This window comes from Hyperoodon ampullatus (assembly GCF_949752795.1).
Source record: "Hyperoodon ampullatus genome assembly, chromosome: 1".
NCBI lineage: Eukaryota > Metazoa > Chordata > Mammalia > Artiodactyla > Ziphiidae > Hyperoodon > Hyperoodon ampullatus.
The window spans coordinates 228,775,194-228,800,643 of record NC_136914.1 but is presented as its reverse complement, the minus strand read 5'-3'; the positions used below and the strand labels follow the sequence as shown (position 1 = coordinate 228,800,643).

Sequence of the window (25,450 nt, the reverse complement as noted above, 5' to 3'; positions counted from 1 at the left end):
CCAAAGAAGGAACCCACACATTTTGTAAAAAGCAGGATACAAGTTAGGTCCTTTGGGAATATCTCCCAAATCTCCTTTAATAAAAGTTACAGGTTTATCAAAAAGGATTGTGCAGCAAAGAAACGATCCCAGGTCTTCAAATTCCCTAGGGGCACAGGGGCGCAGGTCTGCCAGGGAGAGACCCAGGTGCTGCCGCCCGCGGCCCTGGCCCAAGGCGGGGAGCGTGTCGCAGCTACCTTCTCCTCCTCCTCATTACTGTGGTGAATTCACATCTTCTCTTGGAAATTTAAAGGAAACAAGGTTGGGTTTTTTAATTTAAAATATAAAGAGAGGGCTTCCCTGGTGGCGCAGTGGTTAAGAATCCGCCTGCCAGTGCAGGGGACACGGGTTCAAGCCCTGGTCCGGGAAGATCCCACATGCCGCGGAGCAGCTAAGTCCGTGAGCCACAACTACTGAGCCTGTGCTCTAGAGCCCGAGAGCCACAACTACTGAGCCCGTGTGCCACAACTACTGAAACCCGTGCGCCTAGAGCCCATGCTCCTCAACAAGAGAAGCCACCGTAATGAGAAGCTCACTGCAATGAAGAGTAGCCCCCACTCGCCGCAACTAGAGAAAGCCCGCGCACAGCAACAAAGACCCAACACAGCCAAAAATAAATGAATAAATAAATTAATTTATATATATATATTTATATATTTATATATATATATATATATATAAAGAGAATACATACTTTGGGTCCTGTTTTGGTTGTTTCATAAGAACAATTTTTAGAAATAAGAAAACCATTTTCTTTTCACATCTAAAGGAAGAGGTTCATTCCTGTTAAGTGGCTTTTTAAAATACACGTTTCATGTACTCGTTTACCTTGGGGAGTTTTGCCATCTTCTTTCTTTGTTTCCGATATCTTAAAAGCTTATCACGTTCCTGCAAAAAACCAGTTGAGGAGATTTTTTTGAGTAGTTGAACAGCTCTGTCAGTTTTAAATACACAGGTTAATATTTCCGAGTCGTCATCTGAATGGACCGAGGGTGACCTTGAGGCTGGTCTATCGCCTACATTATCACAAAGACACTGCAGTGAGGTCTGCTCAGGGCAGTTTGCTCTGAGGGTTTGGAAGGACCATCTTTCCAGCTTGGGCTGGAATAGGAACGGCAGGTTTGGGTGTCTCTGAGCTCATGTCTGGAGCTTCCTCCGCTGCCTGGGGTTGGGACCCTGCGGGGCAGGGGTTAGAGTGGCACACACATAAATGGAAGTTCGAGAAAGACGGAGGGCCCAGCCCCTCTCCGCTCTCCCAGGGCAGACGTCCACAGGGTGGCATTCACACGGTGGAGACAGACCTCGCAAACACATGAGACCAGTGACCCTGTTCTCTCCAGGGAGCTAGGCTGCATTTATGGGGCCATGAGGAAGCCAGCCAGGCCCAGACCGGGGTCCAGGCGGGGGTGGAGAAACCCATGGGGGGGTGAGTGTCCCAGGGCGGGAGGGAGAGCCAGCTCTGAATCAGGCGTTGCCAAAAGCCAACTGGGGTGCTGGCCGTTTCCCTGCGTGACCCTGCTGGGTGGGCGTTCTCAGTCACCACGGCAAAGCCTCTGGGCAAGCAGCACTGTGGTCATAAAACCCACCCAGGGCGGGGGTGGATGCTCCTATCTGGGTGGGGAGGAACCACTGGAACGGGAAGGCTTTGGGGACAAAGGGCCCCAGGAAGTGGGAGGCGATGCAGGAGAGGATGCCGACTGGTACTTACTAACATGCTCTTCACGTAGCCGGCAGTCTCCAGAGTCTGGAAGAGAGAAGGCAGGTGGAGAGTTGGGAGCACAGACCCGGCCCCGTGGGAGCCCCCGAGCCCCGCAGGCCCCAGCCTCTGCTTCCTGATGTAGAATCCCACTGCTCTCGCCCACCCCCCACCCTGAGAGGGAGGGTCTTCCTTGGCCCTGGTGCTTCCTCCCTCCCTAAGCTGATGCCCCCAAGGGCAACCGGGACCCTGCAGAGGCTCAGGGTGAGTGTGCATCTGTAACTGATCAGGGTGCTGTCTTTGTCCTCTTCCCCTCGTGCATTCTTATTGTGGGGATGGACGGTCACTGGTCATTGAAGGGACAAGAGCTCCGACCTCAGGCCCTGTCAGGGAAGGCTGGGTGGTGAGACCCCATCTTGCCCACGGGGTGGGAAGATGCCCCAACCCATCTCAGTTACTTCGGAGGTGATTTCAGTCATGGAAACAAGACAGACCGGCGCTCCCTGGCCCTGCGCCATGCCCGCGACAGGACAGAGAGCGCCGCTGTCCCCTCTGCTTCCCTCCTCCCCGCCCCCGCCCAGGGCACAGAATGACCAAAGCAGCTTGTTCTGAACTGATCTGACCGTGGAGTCAGTCAGGGTCCCAAAAGGATGCAGAAGATGCCCTGATGAGGGTAACTGCAGGAGGGTCCCTAGAAGGACTACTGGAAAAGCTGTGCCGGGGCTGGGGCCGCAGGGGGAGGGCTACGTACATGGAGGGTGGGGCCCCCGGAGAGATACCCCCACACCCCAAGCCCCAGGCCTGGGACTGCGGCCTTATTTGGAAACAGGGTCTTTGCGGAGTGATTACGTCATGGACCTTGAGAGGAGACCATCCTGGATTAGGGTGGTTGGGTGTCCAGAAGAGAGAGGAGAGGCCCCAGGAAGACAGCTGAGGTCAGAGGGATGTGGCCAGCGGCCAAAGACCCGTCCTCCCCAGCACCGTCTGCGGGAGCGCGGCCCTGCCAGCACCCTGACGTTGGATCCCACCCCCAGCGCTATGAGAGCCCCGGGGCCAACACAGGCCCTGTTGCTGCTCTTGAGGTTGCAGTCCCGAGGCAGGGGGGAAGCAGAGGTCTTCGGCTGGGGGGCTCGCCTAGAGCCGACCCTGGGGGAGGCTGTCCCCCATCTCCGGCAGGCCCCGCCCAGCCCGGGCACAGGGTGCCCTGTGGGCAGCAGAGCGGGGATGGGAGGGGACAGGAGCGCGGCTGGCGGGCGGGCGGGGTGACGCCCAGCGGTCACCTTGGAGAGCTCGTCTATGAGGTGTTGCTGCTCCAGGATCTGCAGCTTCAGGAAGTCCACCTCTCTTTCGTCCTGGCTCTGGTCCAGGTCGTTTAAGGAACTGGGTCTCCTTAGGATGCCAGCCCTCTGTCTCTGAAAAACCAACCAGACCACACAGCGCGACATGTGGGCTGAGGGGTCCCGACCGGTGAAGGGTGGCTGCTGCGTCCCGGCAGCCCTGTCATCAGCCGCCCGCGGGCTGTGGGCAGACGGCCTCCTTCCGGCGAGCTCCTGGTCCCACCAACGCCCGTGAGACCAAAGGCTCCATCTTGTTACCGAACCTCGTGCAGGAGAGGCTGGGTACACGACAGCGAGGCCCCTTACCATCTCTATGTTCTCCTGGGTGATAAATTTTAACTTGTTTTCCATCCGACGTAAAGTGTGAGACAGATCTTCGTTTTTCCGAGTAAGGCGTTTGTTTTTATCCAGCAATGGCTTGTACTGACTTTCAGCTTCCCTTAAACGCTTTAACTGAAAGACAAAATAAATGGCACAGAGTGATTTTTAAAAGTGTGCAGAGAACCAGCAGTCTCCAAACAGAGGCGGTCAAGTGAGCAGCATAAGCCTCAGGTTCCACAAAGGGCAGCAGCCTCGGGCCCGCGCTCTATTCAGCCCATAAGAGCTGTGGGGAGCAGCCCGGCTCGTGACCCTTCGGGGCCCCTTGGGGAGCTCCCACCCCGGCAGCGCAGGTCACCGGGGAATCTCCGTGGCCATAAGGACTAAGGGGGAGGGCGCCGCTGAAGGGCGAGGTCCTCACATGTTCCCGATCACGCGCAGAACTGAGGATACTTGTGCCTCGGTGACGCAGGGCAGGGGTCAGCCAGCCGGCTCCTGAGGCCCACTTCTGGCCCCCCACCTGACTTTGTTAATAAAGTTTTATTGGAAACAGCCAAGGAGCCTGGACGCAAGGCCCACCCCTGTCACCCTCATTCCTCCTTCCCACAGGGAATTTTGGAAGAGGATGCCTCAGCTCGCCCTGCGCAGCAGCCACAAGCCCGCAGAATGCAGAGGCCCTGCTGCCACGTACCAGCTCGTTCCTCTCCTCCGACAGCAGGGCATTGCGGTCCTCGAGTTTCCGGATGATCGCGCTCAGCTCCGCAATCTTAAGTTGGAAACGCCGAGCATCCTTTTCATCCAACTGCTGTTCCTAAAACAAAAATCAACTGCAAATAACTGTTCCTAGACACAGACACAAAAACCATTGCAAATCTCAACACACCACGGAAACCAAGGCACTTCTGCATCACGCTCGCCTCCGAACAGCTGGGGGTGGGTGTGGACCCTCCTGGGGGCCGGCAACTGCTGCTTCGGGCGCCGTGGGCACGGCAAACTGTACGCTGGGGACGGGATGTAGGAGCAGAAATGTCCAGAAGTATCCAGATGTGGGGGGGGAGGGCATGCAGATGTGGGGGCGAGGCCGTGCCGATGCCGATGCCGCAGGTTTGTGTGACGCCGAGAAAACCCCGGAAACCAGCACCATGCTTCCTGTGGCCACTGCTGGCTGCAGCTTTCGGGGGGTGGGGGGCCTGCCCTGCACTGCAGTCGGGGCATAATTTTCCTCATGTTATAACGTGAGCCCAGGAAAAGGTGTTCAACTTAGACTTTCAAAAGTGGATTTCCCAAGAAAAGTGGTGCCTCAAATTTAGTTTCTGAAAGGTCACTTTGGGAACCACAAGAACTTGATTGAAAAATCAAAGAAAACATTTTGATCTGGCTTCAGAATTTCTCTGGAGTTAACGGAATCTATCGAATGCCAGAGCAGGAGCTGGTTTTGATCCAGTTAAGCCATTTATAAGAAGATTACAAAATGTCGTGCTCTGTTCTCGAATGTCACTGTCCTAGGGCTGGCTCGGCTCAAACGCGGTTCTGTCCTCCAAGCAAACAGACACGCGTCCAGGAAGGACCGCGGAACGGTTCCTCATTCAGCAGGTGCAGGAGAGGCGAGGGCGCAGACCTGGAAGGACCGCGTCGAGGGTCCGTGGAAGTCAGACTCCCTCCCGGATTCCCGGAACCCCTCAGAGGGCTCTGGATCAGGAGCGGCCGTGAGGAAATGGATGGTGTCACAGCCCCTGCGCTGCCATGCAGCCCAAGGAGCAGAAAGCGGCATGGGCATGCAGAAAGCGGTGGGTGGGCGACTGGTGACGGGAGCAGCAGAAACCACTGCGGGAGGGTCAAAGCCAGAGGGGGGCAAGCAGGGGGCCGCCCTGGGCCGTGAGGCAAAGCCCACGTGCGCGCGGCGATGGAGCAGCCCAGCCGCAACTCCCACCAGTGAGGGCAGGGACCCTTCGCAGCCTGGGGCCCGGCAGCTGAGGTGGGTGCAGCTAAGCCTGACGCCTCGGGCAGGGCCCACGGGAGGGACAGAAGAGGGCTTGTGCTGCTACGTCACAGGAAGGGAAGAGACGAAGTCTCCGGGCCCCGCAGCCAAGCCAGCAAAGCTGAGGGTCCCTCTGGCTTGCGGGCTGCAGACACGGTCGGTGCCGCCAGGGCAGGAGGGCTTGGGCTCTGGACTCCCCAGGGGGCTGCCCGCGGGGCCATGAGCCACGGGCAGCACTGTCTGTGACTCTGGGTCGCCGGGCCAAGCATGGGAGGTGCTTACAGGGCTTCCCGAGTGGTCTGAGGCGTCTCCTGCACCGCTTGCGTGAGGAAGTTCCCGTCTGGGGCTGCCCAGGTGCCGATCGGTCTCTTTGACCTGGGACAGCTGCTCATCTAGAGCCTCTTTTTGGAGCTGCAGTCTCTGAGCATGCCCGGCTTGAACCCCTAACTCTCTCTCCAGCACGAAGACTGCTCTGTCTTTAAATTTTATCTCCTCCATCTACAAGGAGAACAGAACACAATCACACACGCAGGCAGGGTACAGATCTGCAGTTACCATAGAAACAGGCGGAGTGACTCTCTCATGCAAGCATCAGGAGGGGCACCCGCAGCAGCAGCCCTGCCGGCGTCTTGGGCTCTGAGACCCGAAGCAAAGCAAGTGGCCCTGGACCGAGAGCCATGCCCCGCCGCCCAGGCCTCATGTGACTCCCCGGCTCAGCCAAGCTGGGGGAGCCGAGGACGTCTCCCTGGACGTCTCCACCACACACCCCTCCCCAGCCTCCCCGGGGTCCTGGCAGGACTCCCTTCTCCCAGGCTGGCCTGAGGGGACCCCTTGTCCGGCAGGGTCTGGAGGGGCCACCTCTATCCTCTGCCTTCTGCTGCACGCCAGGCAGAATAGGGGCGCCCTGTTTCCCGTACCCTGTCAGTAGGATGAGCAAGGTTTGTGTTAAAACAGGCGGGCTGTGAACACAGAGAAGTAGGAGCCGTGGGCCCAAAAGCCCTTTCGGCCTCTCTCCCGCTGCTCTGCGGCGCCTGGCTTGGGGAGGCTGGACGGGGCGTAGGGCCAACGTGCGTGTCCTCCCTCGGCTCCAAGGTGTGGGTAGAAAGCAGGGGCGCTGCCCGACTGCTCGCAGGCAAAGCCGCATTTTTAATTCAGCTTCCTCTGAGCTAAGGCTTGGTGCGGGGGGTCCCTGGACAAGCAGGCTCCAGACGGGAGGTCAGGGTGCCCAGGGCGTCTGGTGGCTGTGAGGGGTCTGCAGCCCTGCCCACTCTCCCTGAAGCGTCAACCTCCTGATACCTGCCAGCCCTTCCAGACACAGCTGCTCCTGGCCTCTGGGCCCCTCCCAGCTGCCACAGGGACGGCCCTGACCAAAGCGCAGGCCACTGCCCTGGGAGGAGGGCCAGGCGTGACGGGCCCCGAGCGGCCCATTCTTTAGACAGACAGGCTCGGGTGCTGGGGGCGTCGTTACAAATGGCACCAGATTGACAAGACTCGGTTTAAAGCATATTCCAAACAGCAGAGCAGGGTAGGATATCCCGCTGCTTTGCTTGCTGTTTAAGGTTTGAGTAAGTTAATAAATCAGCCATCTGCCGAAGTCAGCTTGGAACAGAGTAGAGATGCCTAATTAGCCCAGATCACAGAATTCACAGGCCAGCAACGCTGAACAGAAGAAAAGAAATCCTTAATTGCTAAACTCCCATTGCCTGGAGCACACAGCAACGTGGAAAGAGGCAACCCATTCAATTAGTGAAAACAGAGAGGCCAGTGAAAATAAAGTCATATTAAGAAGCAGCTATATTCTCTGGTCTCACATTTACAGTCATACACAGACACTTTAGAAACATCATTTTTCCTTCATCAGGAAAAGTAAAAACAAGTCTCCACTCTCCCACTTAAATCAGCTATTTAAGCAGATGGTCTGGACCAGGAAGCCAACCTCCCAGGGAAGTCACTGTACGTGCCACGTAACGTGCCCAAGTTATCCAGTCCACCCTGAGGTGGAGCTCCGAGATATGCTCACCAAGGAAATGCGTGCGGCTGCTTCCACCCCACCGAGGGGGGATTTGATTTCTGAAGATGGAAATGCCTCTAAGATCCCAGGGGTCTCACGCTCAGCGCCTTGTTGTGCCCGACATGCCAAGGGTCTCAGACAAGGGCACGTTCCTGCATCTCCCGGTCCTGCTGCTTTAGACACAGAGGCCCGTCCGTGAAGGAGGCGCGTGTCCACCACGGGCACGCCCAGCCGACGGGAGACACGCTCTGTCGGATGCATGGGGCCCCCACCTCACTCAGGGGGCTGCTTCCAGCTCGGGGAGCACATTCAAACCGAGGTAACGGGATGGCCAGGGAAGCCTCGGCGGGCGGCCGCGGGAAAGCTGGGCTGTTCTCCTGACCTGCGAGAAGCACTGTGAAGAATCCATGCCCCCTCCCAGCAGTCTCTGTACGGGTTTAACCACTCTAACTAGCTGTCCAGACAACTGGGGGCAGGTAGCATCACACACCATAGGTTTTTATGAGAAAGCTGAAATTGGTGTTGCCTGTACTTCTTTGGTTTTATAGAATTTTTAATAACCATCTGAGCTTGTATTTTAGCGAATGCTCGACAGACATCCCCCGATTCCACAACAACACAGCATGAACGTGCCCGTTCCTGGGGCCCGGAGTCACACCCCCTCCCGCCTGCTGCAGCCCAGTCCTTGGAGTGTGTCACCAGCCAGGCGCGGCTGGGACGATGGGGACGCACCTGAGCTCGCAGAGGAAATCAGAGTGAACCACCTCCTTCCCTTCCACTCTGACAGGCTGAAAATTTGGTCAGGAGCCCCCCCACCCCGGGACCGAGTCTCTCCAGGGTCGTTGTGCAGCCGGGCACGGCTGACGAGGTAGCTCCAGAGCCTCCTGGGGCTCCAGACTTCCCTTCTGTAAGATCCAGGGAGCCCTAAAAACAACAGGCCTGGGCCTCAGCAGGGAGGCCCCAATCCTGCAGTTACCTCCTGAAACCCCCGGGTGTTCCAAGGCGAGCCCCGCGGTGAGAAGCACCTCTGAGCCCCGAGCCCGTCCTGCAGCCCTGCAGCCCTGCAGCCCACCCGGCTCTGGGCCTCCCTGGCTCTGTCTGGGTGTGCCTGCCAGCCGCCGCGTCCCCACCCTCCAGGAAGCTTCTCCTTGAGAGCTCTGTGCCCTCACGGGGTGCCACACCCCCGGCCAGCACCCAGGGTCCCGGGGTCAAAGCAGGGACCTAACTCTCCGCAGCTCCCCGGCCCTTCCCCACTGGCCCGGCGCAGCCATCCTTCTCCTGCCCACGCCTGGCCCTGCGGGAGCCCTCAGCCTCACGCCTCACCAGGGCCAGCCCGCCGCCTGCTGGCCTCTCTGACATGGCTACAGCCTCCCCTTCAGACCCTGTGAGCCGCACCCAGAAGACCCCAAACTGGCTGGAGCCACAGGACAAGGGCCGGAAGAGCTGCGGCAAGCAGGCAGGGGCCAGGCCCCGAAACACCAGCCAGACTGACCGAGATGCTGCAGGGGAGTCTCCTGCTTTTGGCTACTTGGGAGTTGTCGTGTTCTTTGCAAAGTGGCCGCCTTGCTGAGGTCCCCTCCCTTCCTCCCTGGGCCGGGCTGCCAGCAAGACCCATCTACAGGCGGGGCTCCCGTTCCCCAGGGGCCAGGGAATTCAGGCCCCAGGTTTGCTACAAGCAGCACTCTCGGCAGGGTCCCCTTTGCTCGGGGCGCCGGCCACACAAGGACGCGAGGCACGGACCTCCCTGCACGCTCCTTGGCTTCCCGGTCAGGCTGCCCACGGCCACTGCGCTCGGCCTTGTGCCTGGGCTGCAGTAGGGCCCCCGGGCTGGCCTTCACTCGGCTGCAACCCTGTCTGGCACTGGCTGCTGCATGGCCGCTCCTGCGGTCACACATGCCCTGGTTCGGCATCCAGCGCTGGGCGGCGCACGGGGAAGGGGAGGCCGCGTCTCCCCCAGGCCAGCGCTTCCCTGAGCACTGGTGGACCTCTGACCCTCCAGAACCACGTGCCTTCCTCCCAGACCCAGGGAAATCGTCACCACACCCCGGGATGGGCCAGTGCCACGGCTGGGGAAACAGCAACTCTTTGCCTAACGTTTGTAAGAAACTGGGATTGTCAAATATCTTCCAAGGTAACTGCAGACGGGGTCTCTCTGTGCGGGAGCCCTGAGACCCCCGATGGCCGTCAGCACAGTCATCCCTGGGGCCGCGTCAGTGAACCTCGCTGCACCGTGGCTGTCCTGGGACCTGGGACCACGTCCCTCCTCTGGCCCGCAGCGCCCTGACCACTGCTGGCCCTGCACTGTGGCTCGGGGCCAGGCCCTGCCTCTGGACAGCCCCCAGCCCGCCTCCCCTCCAAACCAGGTCCCTTCCTCAGACCTGCCCCCAGGCCCCTGCGGTGGGGCCTCCTCTGGACCACATCTTCCACCCTCCAGTTGTGCTCCAGCCCTGCTACCACTCCCTCTCTTTCCAACCCCGCCTTCTCTGAAAATGCCCTGAGCCCCCATTCCCAGGCAAGGCTGCCCCTCCCCCTGGGCTGGGGCATCACACTTGGCCTCAGTCATGGTCACTTCAGACATGTCTGCACAGCTGGGCTGGGTGTTACCCCTGAATCCACAGCCGGGTCTAGGGGCCAGGATGCTCTCACCAGCTAGAGTCTAAACGAGAAGGTCGAAGAGATGCTGGGCCTCAGTTAAGCAAGGGGGCACCATGGGGGCAGCGCTGCACCAGAGAAAGGGCCCTGGCAGAGAGGCTTGGGCCATGATGCTGGGCTCGCGGGTGGCGGGAACTGGCGCCCACTGCGGTCCTCGCTCTGGGAGCACCTCCTGTGTGTTGGGCACATGGCTGAGACTTCATGTGTGTTTTTCATTATTTGCTTTAAATTGCACAAAAACAGAACATTGATATGTACTGAAATATATGAAAGCTGTTACTACAGTAGATCCTAAGAGTTCCTTCCTAAGAGCTCTTATCACACGGAAAACATTTTTTAAATTTTTTTTTTGGTTTTTCTTTTTATTGTGTCTCCATGAACTGGTGGACACTGACTAACCTCACGGGGGTGATCATTTCACATGCATGGGAGTCAGACCAGCATGTGTACACTTTTTAACCCTATACAGTGATGTGTGTCAATTATACCCCATAAAAACTGGAAACAATTATTTTGTATATTCTATAATATAATATAGAATATTGTTCTATAATATGGTTGGGCTCTGGGAATAGTAGCTGAGGTGGATGGGGGGCACTGGGTCCTGATGCCGGTGGGGCAGCACCTTGTGGACCGGCTTCCAACAGCGACACCTGGTGGAAGGGGCGGGAGATGCGGTGGGTGGAATGTGACCCCACCGCCCATTCCCTCCCCACCGGGCTGAGTGAGACAGACGCGGAGCTGTGGGACTCTTGGGGGGGCGGGTCTCAAAAGGGAAGTATTGGTCTTCTTGCTATCAGGCATGTATGTCTTCAATGACATACATATGAAAGATATATATATATATATGTGAAATATACACACAGAGACATATATACACACATATATATACACGCTTCTATTGGGCACCTGGTCTCTGGAGCCAGCAGGATGCACCCGATGAAGTTCCTGACCCGCAAAGGGCAACGCTTTCCCAGACAGTGCACAGCTTGGGAATGTCAGGAGGGCCTGGGGCCCATGACCATCAGCCGTGGGCCTCTGGTCTCACCTCTCTGGGTCCAGCGAGCTCACAGACCACAGAACCTGCTAGTTATGGAGTGTGGGACTCATGCCATCAAACACTAGCCCCTGCCTGGCTTGAGCTTAACTTGGGGCTGTGAGAAGGGGAACCTTTCAGAAACCCTTTCCAGGAAACAGGGGGGTTCCTTTGCAGGTGCCTTGTTCTGGCCACGCTGGAATTGGAAAGGAAAGCTGGGTGGGTGGAGGGGAGAGGACTGCAGCCTCCCCGGCCCTGGGGGGCGCTGACTGTGGTGAGTTCTGAAACGCACCCCGCTGTTTTTAGCAGCCAGCTCTGCAGTCTGCAAACCAACAGTAGGGGTGTGAGGTGCGCTGTGCGGGGGACCCTGACCGAGAGCGAGGCCGAAGCGGTGCCTGCCCCTTGGCCCCGCCCCGCCCCGCGCCCCGCCCCGCGCGCCGCCCGCACGTACCAGCCGGCGGATCTCCCGCTCGCACTCCTTCTTGATGCGGGAGATCTCCTCCTGGTGCAGGTGGTACACGCTCCTGATCTCCGCGGCCTTGATCTTGTCGGCCTGGACGACGATCGTCAGCGCCTCCTCCACCTGCTTCTTGGCCCCCTTCAGCTCGGAGATCTCCTGCTGCATCCTCACCTTCTCCACCTCGAAGCCCTTGCGGGCCTCCTCCTTGGCCTCGGACAGCAGCACGGTGCGCACCTTGTCGGGGGCGCTGTCGCGCAGGGCGTGCAGCAGCGCCTGAAGCCGCTGGTTCTCGCTGTCCTTGACCTTGATGACCCTCAGCAGCTCGGCCTCGTGCTGCCGCAGCAGCGTCTCGCGCAGGGCCTGCAGCTCCTTCATCTTCTCCTCGTGCAGCTTCGTCTTGAGCTCGGTGAGCAGGACGGCGTTCTTGCGCTGCTCGTGCTCGCGCAGCTGCCTGAGCTCCTGGCTCTTCTCCCTCTCCACGCGGCCGACCTGCAAGACCAGGGCGACGCCCACTGTGTGTGAGCCAAACTCCGCGCTGGCCGAAACCCAAGCGCAAGTTTTGGGAAGGTGGCTTTTCTTGCAAACTTGGGAGCAACCGTCTATTCAAGGACGGCTCATTAAAACGTGCCTTGACAACAGGACCAAGCCTTGTTGGGGACAGCGTGAATATGCACCCAGAGGCGTCAAGCCTGGAAGCCCCCCTAGCCTGGGAAGTAAAATCGCACACACACGGTCCCCCAGAAATCTGTGGTGCACGGGAGGGTGAAACCCTCACCTCAGATGAATCTGCCAAGGAATGGGCACAGCCCGTGGGGAGCGGGGGAGGGGGGAGTGCGGGCTCCTGCCCTCCAGATGGCTTCGGCCCCTCCCCCTTCAGCCCCAATAAAGGGATCTCTCGCTTACCTTCTGTGACACTCTTGGCAAATGGAGAAATCGATCTAGGCAGCTGTACTGTCTGTCTACACGATGTCTGATGTCTAGATTTTGGGGGACACTCAGTTTTTTGTACTGAATGATTTATTTCCATCTGAAAGCTCTGACCTTGGCTGAATGACCCCACCGCACACCATGTGGCATGAAGCCAGCGCTCACAATCTATTTAGGGAATGAAAGAATGGCTGGGATCCGGATTTGCCCCGGGTCTACGTGGGGGGTGAGGGGCAGACAGTCAGGAGGAGCCCGGCTGGAGGCACACCTGAGTTCACAGCCCTGCCACCCCTCCCCAGACACACCAAGGGTGCCCTCCGCTTCCTGCCAGAACCCTGAGAAACGCAGTCCCCTACAGACCCCTCACGTTCAGTGTGTCCGGAGGGACGCTTCACTTCCCCCCCACCAGCCTCAGAGGTCTGTGTTCTCAGTCCGTGCACCTCGAGGGGGGCTGTCATCCTCGGCTCACGTCACCCCAGTGCCGTCAGCGAGTCCTGCCACCACCACCTGCAGGGTGCACCGCGTGTCTGTCCCCTCCCTGGCCCCCCCCACGGCCCCCAGGCCTCCGCTGCCTCCTACCGCCCTTCCCCACCACCCACTCTCCACGGAGAGCGCTCAGGAAGCACGAAGCTCGCCACTCTGGTCCCCGTGTGACCCTCTTCTCCGTCCATCTCCCGGTGCATTTAGAATAAAAGCAGCACCATCTCCCAGCCCCAGGAAAGAGGGCACCATCTGCAAGACCCCGTGCCACCCACGGGGCACATCCTTGCGGGAGAACGAGGCATGGGCCACAGCCCCGCTCCCTGGGGACTCACGCCCTGCGCTTTGTGTTCTTTCCCCGCAGAGGCGTGTAGGCTCTGACCCCACGACCCCGGGACGTGCGCCTGCTGCCACCCTCCTGGCTTGCTCGGCCCGGCCCGGCCCAGCTTCAGCCCCCAGTGCTCTCCCGCGGTCTCGGGAGGCAGCCTCTGCAGCCTTGCGGGGTCAGGAGCTCCGGGCCCACTGCAGCAACCCCGTTACTTAGTGTCACTGTCTTCACAGCAGTCGTCACTCCCGAAGTGCCTTATTTCTCTCTCTCTGTGGCTGAGCTGTCTGCCTCCCCTGCCAGGGCCGGCTTCCCCGGGAGCAGGTGGGGACCGTGGCCACCTTGTCCTCTGTTATTTCCCCCTTTAGGGCAGACCTGGGACACTGACTCCCTCAGCTGGTGCACCCCGACAGGCAGTCCTATTGTCCAGTGGGGTTCAGTCCCGAGCCTTCCCTTAGGATGGCTCAGACCCTGCAATGCTTGCAGAAACTCTAATAACCGGGGCCCCTGACAAGTCCCCAGGGGCACACGGGGTGCAGTGAGCACTGGCCCAGCTGTTTGGGTTCTTGCCTGGAGAACTGGGCTATTCCTGAAAGCCCCGAGCAGACAGATATTTATTCATCTTCCATTTAAGTGAATCTCCCTTTTGTCCAGTTTAAATTAAGTTCAAGACACCCAGAAAAGCAAGATTTGGAGGGGGGGAGGTATTTCTCAGTCGTGTGGGCGTGGTGACTCTCTAGGGGAGCCCACTGGTGCCATTTCAGAACCTGCTCAGGGCGGGAGGTGCTGCCGTCCCTACAGCGGGTGGGGTGCGGAGGGTCGGCAGAGTGGGTCCTGAAGCTGGACGTGGTGGAGCCAGAAGCGCCACCACACCTGAGATCCAGAGCCCAGCTTCTCTCCCCTTGATGGATGACGGAACAGCCACCTTCAGGACACCCTCTTGGATGGGAACCAGCAGAGAAAAGAAAAATGATGTAGCATGTATCATAGAGGTGTGTTTTTTGTTTTGTTTGGAGCAGAGAGAGAGAGAGTGGAGGAGAGAGAAATAGCAGAACAGTTCAGGGTTAGATGGGGTTTAACCCTGACTCTGAGCTAAGCTGTGTGGAGTGAAAATGGAGACTACGCCCGCCTGTGGTTATCCTTCAGTCCAGTGCCCGTGACTCTGTTGTGGAACAGGTGTCTGCCAGAGCCCACATCAGACTTGCATGAGAGGCCTGGCAAAAAATGAGCTGACACGGGGCCGGCCTCCCAGCCTCCCAGACTCCCGGCCTCCCTGCCTCCCTGCCCGTCTCCGCAGCAGCCCCGATGCTGCTGGAGCAATTGGCTCTGACAGAGCCAACAGCACGGCTGGGCTCCCTTTGGAACCCCTGCCTCCACAACGGCCACTGTGGTTACTGGAAGCTGGAGAGGAAGGGATCTGGCAGCTGAAGGAGAGAAGAACAAGCAAAATGAGTGAGGGTCCCGGGAGACGCTTCTGTGGCTGGGAATTGGCGCTCAGCTGGGTTCACTCACTTGCAGCTCTGAGCAAAGGCACTGACCATGAGGACCAGTCCGGTGGCTTCCTGGGAGCCCGGCCAGGAGGCGCCCGTGAGCGCACTGGGACTTGTCTCTGCCACGCGCTCACTGCCCCTCTCCTTTCTGAGGCTCCGTCCACTAAGGGGCAGTGAATTCCTTCCCTTAGTGTCTGGACCGAACCGACAAGCTCCCCTGGCCACAGAGACCGGCTGATGGCGGGCACGCAGGGTGTGCACAGGTGTGCGGCCCCAGCAGGTGGAGGGGGGAAGGGGGCAGAGTAGGAGCAGTGAGCAGAGGTCACACGACACAGCGTGCTGGGGGGGAGGGGGTCAAAGGCTCCTGGCCCCAAATAGCACTGAAAATTGGAGATCGACCAACATGACCCGGATCCCTGAGCTCAAACGTCTCTCCACGACGCAGAACTTTTTAGGAGCTCCCAGCAGCTCTGTGATACCCTCGGCCTCACTGTACCCTCCTCAGAGGCTGGGAGTAAGAAGAGCACAGGAACCTGCTTGCAGACCATCAACTCCTGCAAATAAGCACCAGTTTTTATCACTATCTTTCAGCACGTTTCCCCCTCGCTGCCTTGTTCACAGACTGGCCTCTTTTCCCTTTCAGAGCGAAGTTCACTTTGGTTAAGGGGAGGGCAGGGGAGTTGGAGGGAAGAGGGGGGAGGGGGAGGGGGGAGGAGGGAGGGGACGGGGAAGAGGGAGGGGGAGGGGGAAGGAGGAGGGAGGGGGAGGGAGGGGAGGGGAGGAGGGAGGGGGCGGGGAGGAGGGAGGATGGGGAGGGGGAAGGAGGAGGGAGGGGGGAGGGAGGGGAGGGGAGGAGGGAGGGGGCGGGGGAGGGAGGAAAGGGGAGGGGGAGGAGGGAGGGGGAGGGAGGAGGGAGGGGGAGGGAGGGGGCGGGGAGGAGGGAGGATGGGGAGGGGGAAGGAGGAGGGAGGGGGGAGGGAGGGGAGGGGAGGAGGGAGGGGGCGGGGGAGGGAGGAAAGGGGAGGGGGGGGAGGAGGGAGGGGGATGGAGGGGGCGGGGAGGAGGGAGGATGGGGAGGGAGGATGGGGAGGGGGGAGGATGGAGGGAGGGGAGGGAGGGGGGAGGGGAGGGGGAGGAGGGAGGGGAGGGGGAGGAGGGAGGGGGAGGGAGGGGGAGGAGGGAGGGGGAGGGAGGAGGGAGGGGGAGGGAGGAGGGAGGGGAGGGAGGGGGCGGGGAGGGGGAGGAGGGAGGGGGAGGGAGGAGGGAGGATGGGGAGGGGAGGATGGGGAGGGGGGAGGATGGAGGGAGGGGGAGGGAGGGGGGAGGGGAGGGGGAGGAGGGAGGGGAGGGGGAGGAGGGAGGGGAGGGGGAGGAGGGAGGGGGAGGGAGGAGGGAGGGGAGGGAGGGGGCGGGGAGGGGGAGGAGGGAGGGGGAGGGAGGAGGGAGGATGGGGAGGGGAGGATGGGGAGGGGGGAGGATGGAGGGAGGGGGCGGGGAGGAGGGAGGATGGGGAGGGGGAGGATGGGGAGGGGGAGGATGGAGGGAGGGGAAGGGAGGGGGGAGGGAGGGGGAGGGAGGAGGGAGGAGGGAGGGGGAGGAGGAGGATGGAGGGAGGGTGCGTTTGTCGTTAGGGCTCCTCCTCCCTGTGGAACCCTGTCTGCTCCACGAACCCGCACGTGAATAAACAGCTTCTCCTCCAAACTCCACAGTTCTCACTGAACCTCTCCTGGAAATCAAGCCACAGCCTCCGATGCAGAGGAGACTTTTTCTGGGCAAAGACCCTTCAGGCAAGCGGGTCTCACCTTGACTGCACGGCAGCACCAGGGAAGTTTTAAAAAACACGGGCGCCTGCATCTCACACCCCAAAATGATGACATATTGTCATGGGGCAAGGGGTGGCCTGGGCCTTGGGACTGCTTTAAATTTCCTGTCCAGGTGAGTCTGAGGTGAGGCCAAGGAGGAGAGTCGTCGTGGCTCCACCCCTGGGGTCTAACACGAAGTCTGGGGAGAGCTGGAGGGGCTGCGGGAAGCCCAGGAACACGGGGCCAAGCCCGTTAGTCCTGCCGATCACCCCAGAGAGGCCCCAACACATACACACACACACACACACCCCCCATGCACACGCACATACGCACACCTGTCCTCACACGTGTACATGTGTGTACACACGCAGACACGTGTACATTCACACGCACACATGGGTGTGCTCTCTGGGGCTGTGAAGTACGTGAGAAGGACAGTTAAAACCAGTTGTTCCGCAGCATCCAGTAAAAGGGTTGAAGGTGCCCTCCTCCCACTCACGTCTGCCCGGAATCGGGTCCCGTCCCGTGAGGCCCAGCGAGCCCCTCTGCCAGGTGAAAACAGACGGGCAGCCTGACCGTACGGAATGGCTGGACGTCCGGATGTGCTTCTGATGGATGCTCCGGCCTTCCCCTCACGGGACCTCGGGGTCAGCCCGTGGTGGAGGCCCTGGTGCTGCGGCCCCATGTGAAGTGGGAGTGACGGGGGCTGGACCAGGGCCCAGCAGGCCACCACGGGCCTGGGACTCTTCAGGGGAAGAGGAGGGGACTCCAGACAGCATCAGGGCAGACCTGGAAACTGGACAAGAACAAGAACCTTGGGGCTGGAGACGGGGGGACACTGGCGAGTCCCACATGGGGCTGAGGCAGCCTTTTCCCAGCAGGTGGGGCGCCGGCATGGCGGGACCCCACCCAGCCAACCCGCCAAATGGTTCAGACCTGCTCTTAGAAAGAAACGGCCCAGGCAGCTCGCAGGTCGGCCGTTTCAGCAGCGGTGGACACTGCCGTGCTACTGTCCTTGGTCAAGACCGGCTTCAATGCTCAGGCCAGACCACAGCCCTATGAGGATGGACCACGCCCGGCTCGTGACCAGCACAGACCTGGCACAGAGCAGGTGTCACAGGACAGGGTGGCTACACGCACAGTCCTGACCGGGATGTCCCTGAGAGTGACGGGCAGTCATTATGCCGGAAAGACAGAGCCTGGGGACACGGTCCTCCACCGACAAACTGATGAACAGAATGGAGATGCTGTTTGTCAGATGTTTTTCATGAGAAGAGAAGGTATCAGAATCCAATTACGTTTAAAAGCTGAGATTGTGCTGTTGCTGATTTAAGTTGCAGAGAGAAGGTGCATCTCTTTAATGGCAGCGTCGGACCGGCCACAGGTGGGCCCTGCGCTCCACACTCAGTGCCGGGCAGCAGGGTGCGCTGGGCACTGCGGCCAAGAGCTTCGTGCCTCGTGGTCCCAGGGCTCTGGTGCGGTCTGTGCAACACCCGTTCTGAGTGGAAACGGCCACCACATGTAATGGCGCAAACATTTGGAGCTCTCAAAGGCCAGTTAACAAACGTGCGGGGCCCTGGAGACAGCTCAGGGGCCTATAGAAGTTTAAGCTGAACGGATAAAACAGTGCCCCTGGGAGGGATCCTATTTCATTGCTCACGAGCGACTTTTAGACACATCACTTTTCTACCAGCAAGGATGTTTTCCTTCTTTAAAAAACTAAAAATAGAATTACCATATGACCCAGCAATCCCACTACTGGGCATATACCCAGAGAAAACCATCATTCAAAGAGACACATGCACCCCAAGGTTCATTGCAGCACTATTTACAATAGCCAGGCAATGGAAGCAACCTAAATGCCCATCGACAGACGAATGAATAAAGAAGATGTGGTACATATACACAATGGAATATTACTCAGCCATAAAAAGGAATGAAATTGGGTCATTTGTAGAGACGTGGATGGATCTAGAGACTGTCATACAGATTGAAGTAAGTCAGAAAGAGAAATAGAAATATCGTATACTAACGCATATATGTGGAACCTAGAAAAATGGTACAGATGAACCAGTTTGCAGGGCAGAAATAGAGACACAGATATAGAGGACAAACGTATGGATGCCAAGGGGGGAAAGTGGCGGGGGGCAGGGGGTGGTGGTGGTGGGATGAATTGGGAGATTGGGATTGACATGTATACACTAATAAGTATAAAATGGATGACTAATAAGAACCTGCTATATAAAAAAATAAATAAATAAAAATAAAAATCCAAAAAAAAACCCAAGGATGTTTTCCTCTGTGGTCTTACTTCTAGAAACATTATCTCCTGCCAACCTCCAATGGCTGCTCTACAATTGGGGTCCATTTCAGGAACAGACACTAGAGCAGAACCCGCAGCCCGGCCCACGTCAGATGGTCTGCTTGGTTTTGCCCCTCCCCCTCCCTGGCCAGGCTCCCTGGCCAGGTGCCCTGGCCCAGGTGCGTGTAAAGATGGGACAAGGGCACAGTCCCACTCCTGACTCACGTGTAACCGAGCTCCCCTCTGAATAAATGGATGCGCCCCGACTCCCCACGAGCCTCATGCTTCCTGGCGCTGTGAGTTGCCTGTGGTCTTCTGCATGTCGGGCCAGGTTCCTGAACACTTGGTCCTGCTTCTTGGTCTCTCAGGTTATCAGGGGAGGGGGAGGCATTCTTCCTCTGGCTCATTATTGTTTTCGGTGTGTTCTTTTCTGCAGTGGTTTTGCCTACAAGGTCCCAAGTGGCTCTGTCCACAGAGACGAGAAGTCGAAGTCTGCAGCCTGCCCCCTGGAGCTGTTGCAAGGACGTAGCATTCCCGTGTGGGTGTGGGGGGAAGGGGTTTCCCACAGGAGTTTGGGGCATAACTGGGATTTGTGGATTTGGAGATCACTCCCGTGTTATCCCACCCACCCCTCTCCAGGGACAGGGCAGACGTCCCAGCGCCCTCGGGCCCCAGCCCCGCGTGTACATGGCTTCCCGCTGCTGGCGTGGGATCCTCTCCCTGCTCTCTGTCTCCCCCTCTCGGCTTCCCCACTGTACCCCCTCCTCATTGTGAAACAGGCAACACGCTGGCATCTACATCACCCACCTCACTAGCTTTGGAAAGACAATGACCTTCATGCTTTTTTTCACATGACTTAACGGTAACAAATACGCTGAGCTGGTGACCAGGACATACCTAGTCTGAAGGCAGCTGTCAACCAAGTTCATGGTCCCCTGTGGATCTCAGTCTCTCTCCAACGTCCTGGTCCAGACGGTACGTTTTTAGGCCCTTCCCACCTGCATGGCCCTCCGTGGCCTGACCCCTGGGCCACCTCTCCTGCCGCCCTTCCTGGCCGCCAGTTGCATTACGGGAGCCCACCTCGTTCCCACCTTCACTTCCTCACTTTCCCTGTCCCGGCTGGTTTAAGGCCACCTCTTCCGGGAGGCCCTCCCTGATTGCTGAGCAGAGTGACCACACCACAGCCCAGCATGTCGACTTGTAGGCTGTAACCCCGCCCGGCTGCCCAGTTCCTCTTTCTTACATGTCTCCCTCCACCTGGACGTGGTCCTGGGGGCAGGGTGCTCAGTAAGTCCTTCCTGAGTGGCCGTCCATGGCCTGGAGCTGGGGGGTGGCTGGACTTCAGCACAGGGCTCCCCCCATGGGGTCCCCTCCTCCCAGTTAGGACTAGTGTGTTTCGTAACAGCAGGTGTAACGCTTGGGTGTGTCTGCTCTGTTCTTCACACACGGTTCCAGGCCAAGGTGGGGGCACGGCTTGTAGGAGGGACCGAGGGGTGCAGGCAGCGGGGGCTGCTCTGTGCCGAGCCTAGAGCCGAAGCCTCCTTGAGCCTGTGACGGAGACACAGGGGCGTCATGTCGCCATGATTCTTTCTTCTTTCCGCTTCAAGGATCCCAGTACTTCCCCCTCCTTAAGACAACGTGGAGTTAACTTGGAGCTTCCGAGAGACGTCTCCCTTGGAGCTTCTCCCTGCTAAGCTCCTCCCTCTATTCAGAAGGGTCTCCATCTGAGGTGGTCCCACTTATCTCCAGCACCCTGGCAGCAGGAGAGGCCTGTTTTTATTTAAATAATTTCATTCTTCGCTGTCGAGTCTCCATTCTTGCACGTCCTCCTCGGTGATGAACTAACCGTGGGCCTGAAATCCGCAATGCTTAGCCCGCGGCTGCCGCGTACATCAGCGTCTCTGTGCTCCACAGGGACCTCTTGACCCTGGAAACCGCAACCTGCAAGACGAGGTGCTGAGTCCCTAATAGGGAAGAGGAGGGAGCTGGCGCCCGGTGTGAGGCCGCCTTCACCACCGCTGGGGCATGAGAGCCTCCACCCCTGTTCTGTGCAGGCCCTCGGGGGCCAGGGAAGCGTCCCTCTGGCCATCCACCCACTTCCATCATGAGGTCCAGAAGCAGGCCCTCCTCCTTGGGTGCCGCAGGAGCATCTGGAATGTGTTGGAAACTGGACAGAAGGCTCCAAGTCCAGGGAGCTGGCTGCACACATCTGTCCTGCGGTTATAACAATGACGTTAACACATGCAAAGCCTTCAGAAGGATGGCGAGGGTGGACGTTGTTAGCATTTGCCGTAAAGATCGAATTCGCATCTCATTCCCCACTTGGCCAGGGCGCAGGCACCACCAAGCCACCGCGTGTTTGGGGTAAAGCGTCCGTCTCTAGGCTGAGCAGACAGAACCGAGGAGATTCCCTGGGAGCTGCCTGTGGTGCTGGTGCAGCCCTGCTCACGGCCACAGCAGGAGACGCCCTCCCGGGAGAGACTCCAAGGATAACACAGACACATCTTCTATTTACTGGACTGACGGTAGGGAGAGGAGGGAAACGCAGGCAAGAACCGAAGAGGAAACACGGCAGGCAGTTCCCACGCCGTGTCCGCCCTGCACTGAGAAGGAAACCGGGCGCTGCTCCCAGCTCACCGCCCATCGGGGGGATGGAGTGACGGAAACCGAGGGACCCACCCTGGGGGCCGCGTCAGGGGCCACGGAGCACCTCACGGGAGTTGAGCCCATGTCTGAGCCCACATCCTCATGACGGCTGCCCCGTGGGACCAGCGCCATTGCTCTCGGTCTCAGGGAGGCCCAGGCCTCCTAGTGGGTGTGGGGCGAGGCTGGGCTCGGACCCAGGACCGTGCGGGGGAAATAAGGGCAGGCAGCGGGTCTGCCAGCTTCCGGCTCATTCATCTTCAAATCCAAAATGACAGCACGTGCTAATGCCGGGTGGCAGGTACCTGCACACACGCACACACACACACACACACACACACTTTTTAAAATCTAGAATGTTGGGGCTCCCCTGGTGGTGCAGTGCTTAAGAATCCGCCTGCCAATGCAGGGGACACATGGGTTCAAGCCCTGGTCCAGGAAGATCCCACATGCTGCGGAACAACTAAGCCCGTGTGCCACAACTACTGAGCCTGTGAGCCACAACTACTGAGCCTGTGCTCTAGAGCCCGTGCACCACAACTACTGAGCCTGCGCTCTAGAGCCCGCGAGCCACAACTACTGAGCCTGCGTGCCACAACTACTGAAGCCTGTGAGTCACAACTACTGAAGCCCGCGCACCTAGAGCCCGTGCTCCTCAACAAGAGAAGCCACCGCAATGAGAAACCCACGTGCAGCAGCGAAGAGACAACACAGCCAAAAATAAATAAATAAATACAATTAAAAACACATCTAGAATGTTTTAAATGATGTTTGGCTGGGAACGTGCAGGTCTGGCTGGGAGGCACCAGTGGGAGCCGGGAGGCTGGGCGGGGGCAGGTAATGACGCGGGGGCTCAGAGAACGTCCTCAGGTCTCGCGGCCGGGCCTGCACTCCTGGTCTGCCTGTACCTCTGCTGCTCCTTTCCACTGCCCCCCACAGCTGCTCCGGGCCGGCCACAGGCCCGGAGGCTGAGCAAAGAAATGAGGGGTCGTTACCTCCTACACCAGTTGGGTGTGTCTTTCTGCAGGAAGGCCAGTGCTCCCTGGGCTGGAACGTCCGCCCTCGGCCCCTGGGGCACTGTTCCCTCCAGCCCACGCTCCAGCTCAGCCAGGAGGCAGGGGAGGGGGGCAGAAGGGCCGGGTGGACTGGCGGCTCCGCTGTGGGGAGGCAGCTCTCGGCAGCGAAGCCCGAAGTGGAGGCTTCAGAGCAGCCGGGGCTCGGAGAGCTCAGTTCTGCAGAAGGTGAGGCCACGGGCCTGCGGGGGTTTTCCTCTCTTCTCTTTTTTTTTTTTTGCGGTACGCGGGCCTCTCACTGTTGTGGCCTGCACCTCTCCTGCAGGTGTGTTCAAGGAACTGTAACTTGAACCCCTCTGGGAGGTGACCTGGGATGTGGACTCGAAGAAGAGAGGCTCCCTGATGCTGGGCCTTTTCTTCTCTTCCTTTGGAGTTTTGAACCAAGAGGTTATATCATCTTCTCAAAAGACAGTAAGTACACCTTGTATAAATAACAGGGCCTCTGACGCCAGGCCCAGGCCTCTTGTCTGCCACCAGGGAGAGCTGCAAGCTCCGACCCGGCCAGACTCAGCCTGTTGGCCAGCCAGGGGCTGGCACACGCCCCCTTGGGCTGCCACATGATGGATGGGTTTTGATAAAGCTGGACATGGAATATGTATGATGCTGCTGTAAATGGTAGACAGAATCTGGAGATTCGGGCAAAAGTACTATTACTTAGTGGTTTCTATCACGTGGCGTTTCTTTGCATTGAAAAGACAATTGCTATTATATTTTTACCCAATAAAACAAAGGGTTTCATTATCATTAGGTTCCTAACAAGTCAGCCCCTCTTCTCTTTCATCTGCAAACAGGGGAGGGGGAGGGCCAGAGTGATGTCCGAGGCTTGTCCTCACAGCCCCTCAGTCTGGTCAGGACAAGACGCTCGGAGCACCCATGTGCCTCTAGGGCACGGAACAGATGCTCTCTGCGTCCGGGGACCACTCGACAACTCTCCATCCCAGGCCACTGATGTTCGTGCCTTCGCCCCATGCTCCAGCCAGGCAGCGTGTCGGGGCCCCTTGGGCTGTCCTTGCTGGCTCTGCGACCACCTGGCACAGAGCAGGTGCCGACACTGATGCTCCCCAACTCCCTAGGTCCTCACCGTGGGCACTCAGCAGGCTCTGACTCTCCTGCAGGCCCAGCGAGGTGGCCTGGCCACGGGAGCGGCCACGTGGTCACTGTGACAGCCGCCTTCCAGTGTCCACGCTGGAGGCCCTGGGCTGTCTCTGTCCCCTTTCACAGAGCAGGGGACCTAGGAGGGAGGGAGGTGACCAGGACCGGCCGGCACGCTTTTTCTGTAAAGGGCCACGCACTAAGTATTTCAGGCCTTGTGGCTCAGCTGGCGCTGCTGTTACTAAGCTGCAGACGATGTGTAAATGAACGGGCGGGGCTGGGTCCTAACGACTTATCTACTGACAGTGAAATCTGAATTCCATATAATCATCACGTCACAAAATACCATTCCTCTTGTGATTTAACCAGGAGGTTGCGAAGCAGCTGGCCCCCACCTCCCGTGACTCCCTCCCTGACCGGGCCTCCCAGGAGGGCAAGGCTGGGGGGCTGTTATGCCGGCCAGACCACAGCCAGGGACCTTTCAAACCCTCCGGGAGAGAAGCCCGCTCTGGCGTTCTCCCCTCCCCACGCCTCCCTCTCCCCAGATTTTCTCTTCTTAGCATCTCCTTCCCAAGAGCCCATGTACTTCCTGGTGGCTCCTGGGTGGGGAGCGAGGAGAGGACAAAGGTGACAGAGAGGGAGGGAAGTGTGGGTCAGGGGACGGCCCCCCAGGCCTGGCCTGGCACTGAGAGGGGAGGGCATCCTCTGACTAGGACCCCCTCAGCCGCAGCACAAGCCCAGCCTTCCCTGCAGGCTGCAAGGACCCCCAAGGGCTGGGTGTCGGGGCAGGGGGTCATCACAGGGCTGCCCAGGTAGGGCCCGCTGGGGTCTGGGACTGACGTTTCCAAGTGGGTCGGTTAGGAGAGCTGCCTCCCAACACCTGGAAGCCTTGAGCCCAGGGCCTGGCTGTTTGCTTTGGGGCTGTTATATTTGAGTTAAATTCCACTGTGAACAGTTCAGGGGGAAGCAGCACTGTTCCAGGGACGGTGTGGTTGGACAAGGCCCCTCGGCCCACATGCTGAGGACCAGGGCTGCTGCCACGGGGTCAGGCCCATGTCCGCATGCTCCCCTGTGGGTCTGGAGCCCCCTCCCCAGAGCTGTCTGTGCTCCTGAGCTGCCTTGAGAGCCGCTGGGACCCAGGGACCACCTGGGCTGGCCCATCTGCAGAGACCTGGCTCCACCCCGCTCTGGGCAGACCCTGGGGGCCCAGGAAGGCGTGGAGAGGCGGTGGGGGGCACGGGGGGCCCACCTTGCTCTTCTCCTGCTGCAGCTCGATCTGGATGTCGGTGAGCTTGGCCCGCAGCTCCTCATTGGCGGCCTGCAGCGCTGCGAGGACCTCTGCCTTGTCCCCCTTGCTTCGGCCGCCCGCGCCCTTCTTGGACATGGTGAGGGTGGCCCGAGGGGCGCTCGGGGCGGGCCGCTCGTCTGGGCTGGGCTGTGCACGCCGAGCTGGGGCTCTGCTACATTTTCTCACTCACCTGGAGGGAAAGCACACCTGGTGAGCAGGCTGCGCCCGGCCTGAGCTCGGGGCCGCGGGCAGGGTGGGCGGGGTCACGGCTGGCTCCTGACTGCCCGCCAGGTCACAGCCCCGGACCGCAGGGACCTTTTGCGCTCGGCACAGCACCCCTGACGGGGACGCCCCCCACCAAAGCAATAGCAAGTCCCCTGCCTCACATGTAACCAGCGCTTAATAAATGTTTGCTCTTCGCCCCTTTGGAATAAGACACCAGGGACCCAAAGTTAAGGCCCGCCTTTCATACAAGGGTATGTGGCAGCCTGATGGGAACAG

The 25,450-nt window shown here is 59.2% G+C and overlaps 1 protein-coding gene across 17 annotated transcripts in view; it reads right to left on the bottom strand.

Moving 5' to 3' along the window:
- JAKMIP3 (Janus kinase and microtubule interacting protein 3) overlaps positions 1 to 25,045 on the bottom strand; it is a gene marked incomplete at both ends in the record, with an annotated part of 43,442 nt that extends 18,397 nt beyond the window's left edge. For 5 of the 17 annotated variants that reach the window (XM_079701211.1, XM_079701212.1, XM_079701216.1 and 2 more), the window contains 7 exons: positions 868 to 927; positions 1,748 to 1,783; positions 3,016 to 3,147; positions 3,379 to 3,525; positions 4,082 to 4,201; positions 11,519 to 12,016; positions 24,911 to 25,045. In XM_079701211.1, the coding sequence (XP_079557337.1) occupies positions 868 to 927; positions 1,748 to 1,783; positions 3,016 to 3,147; positions 3,379 to 3,525; positions 4,082 to 4,201; positions 11,519 to 12,016; positions 24,911 to 25,045 (1,128 nt within the window). Of the gene's footprint in view, positions 1 to 867; positions 928 to 1,747; positions 1,784 to 3,015; positions 3,148 to 3,378; positions 3,526 to 4,081; positions 4,202 to 5,650; positions 5,867 to 11,518; positions 12,017 to 24,910 lie in introns of all 17 variants that reach the window. The other 12 variants (XM_079701210.1, XM_079701219.1, XM_079701220.1 and 9 more) reach the window with 5 other exon arrangements.
- Between the last annotated feature and the right edge of the window lie 405 nt (positions 25,046 to 25,450).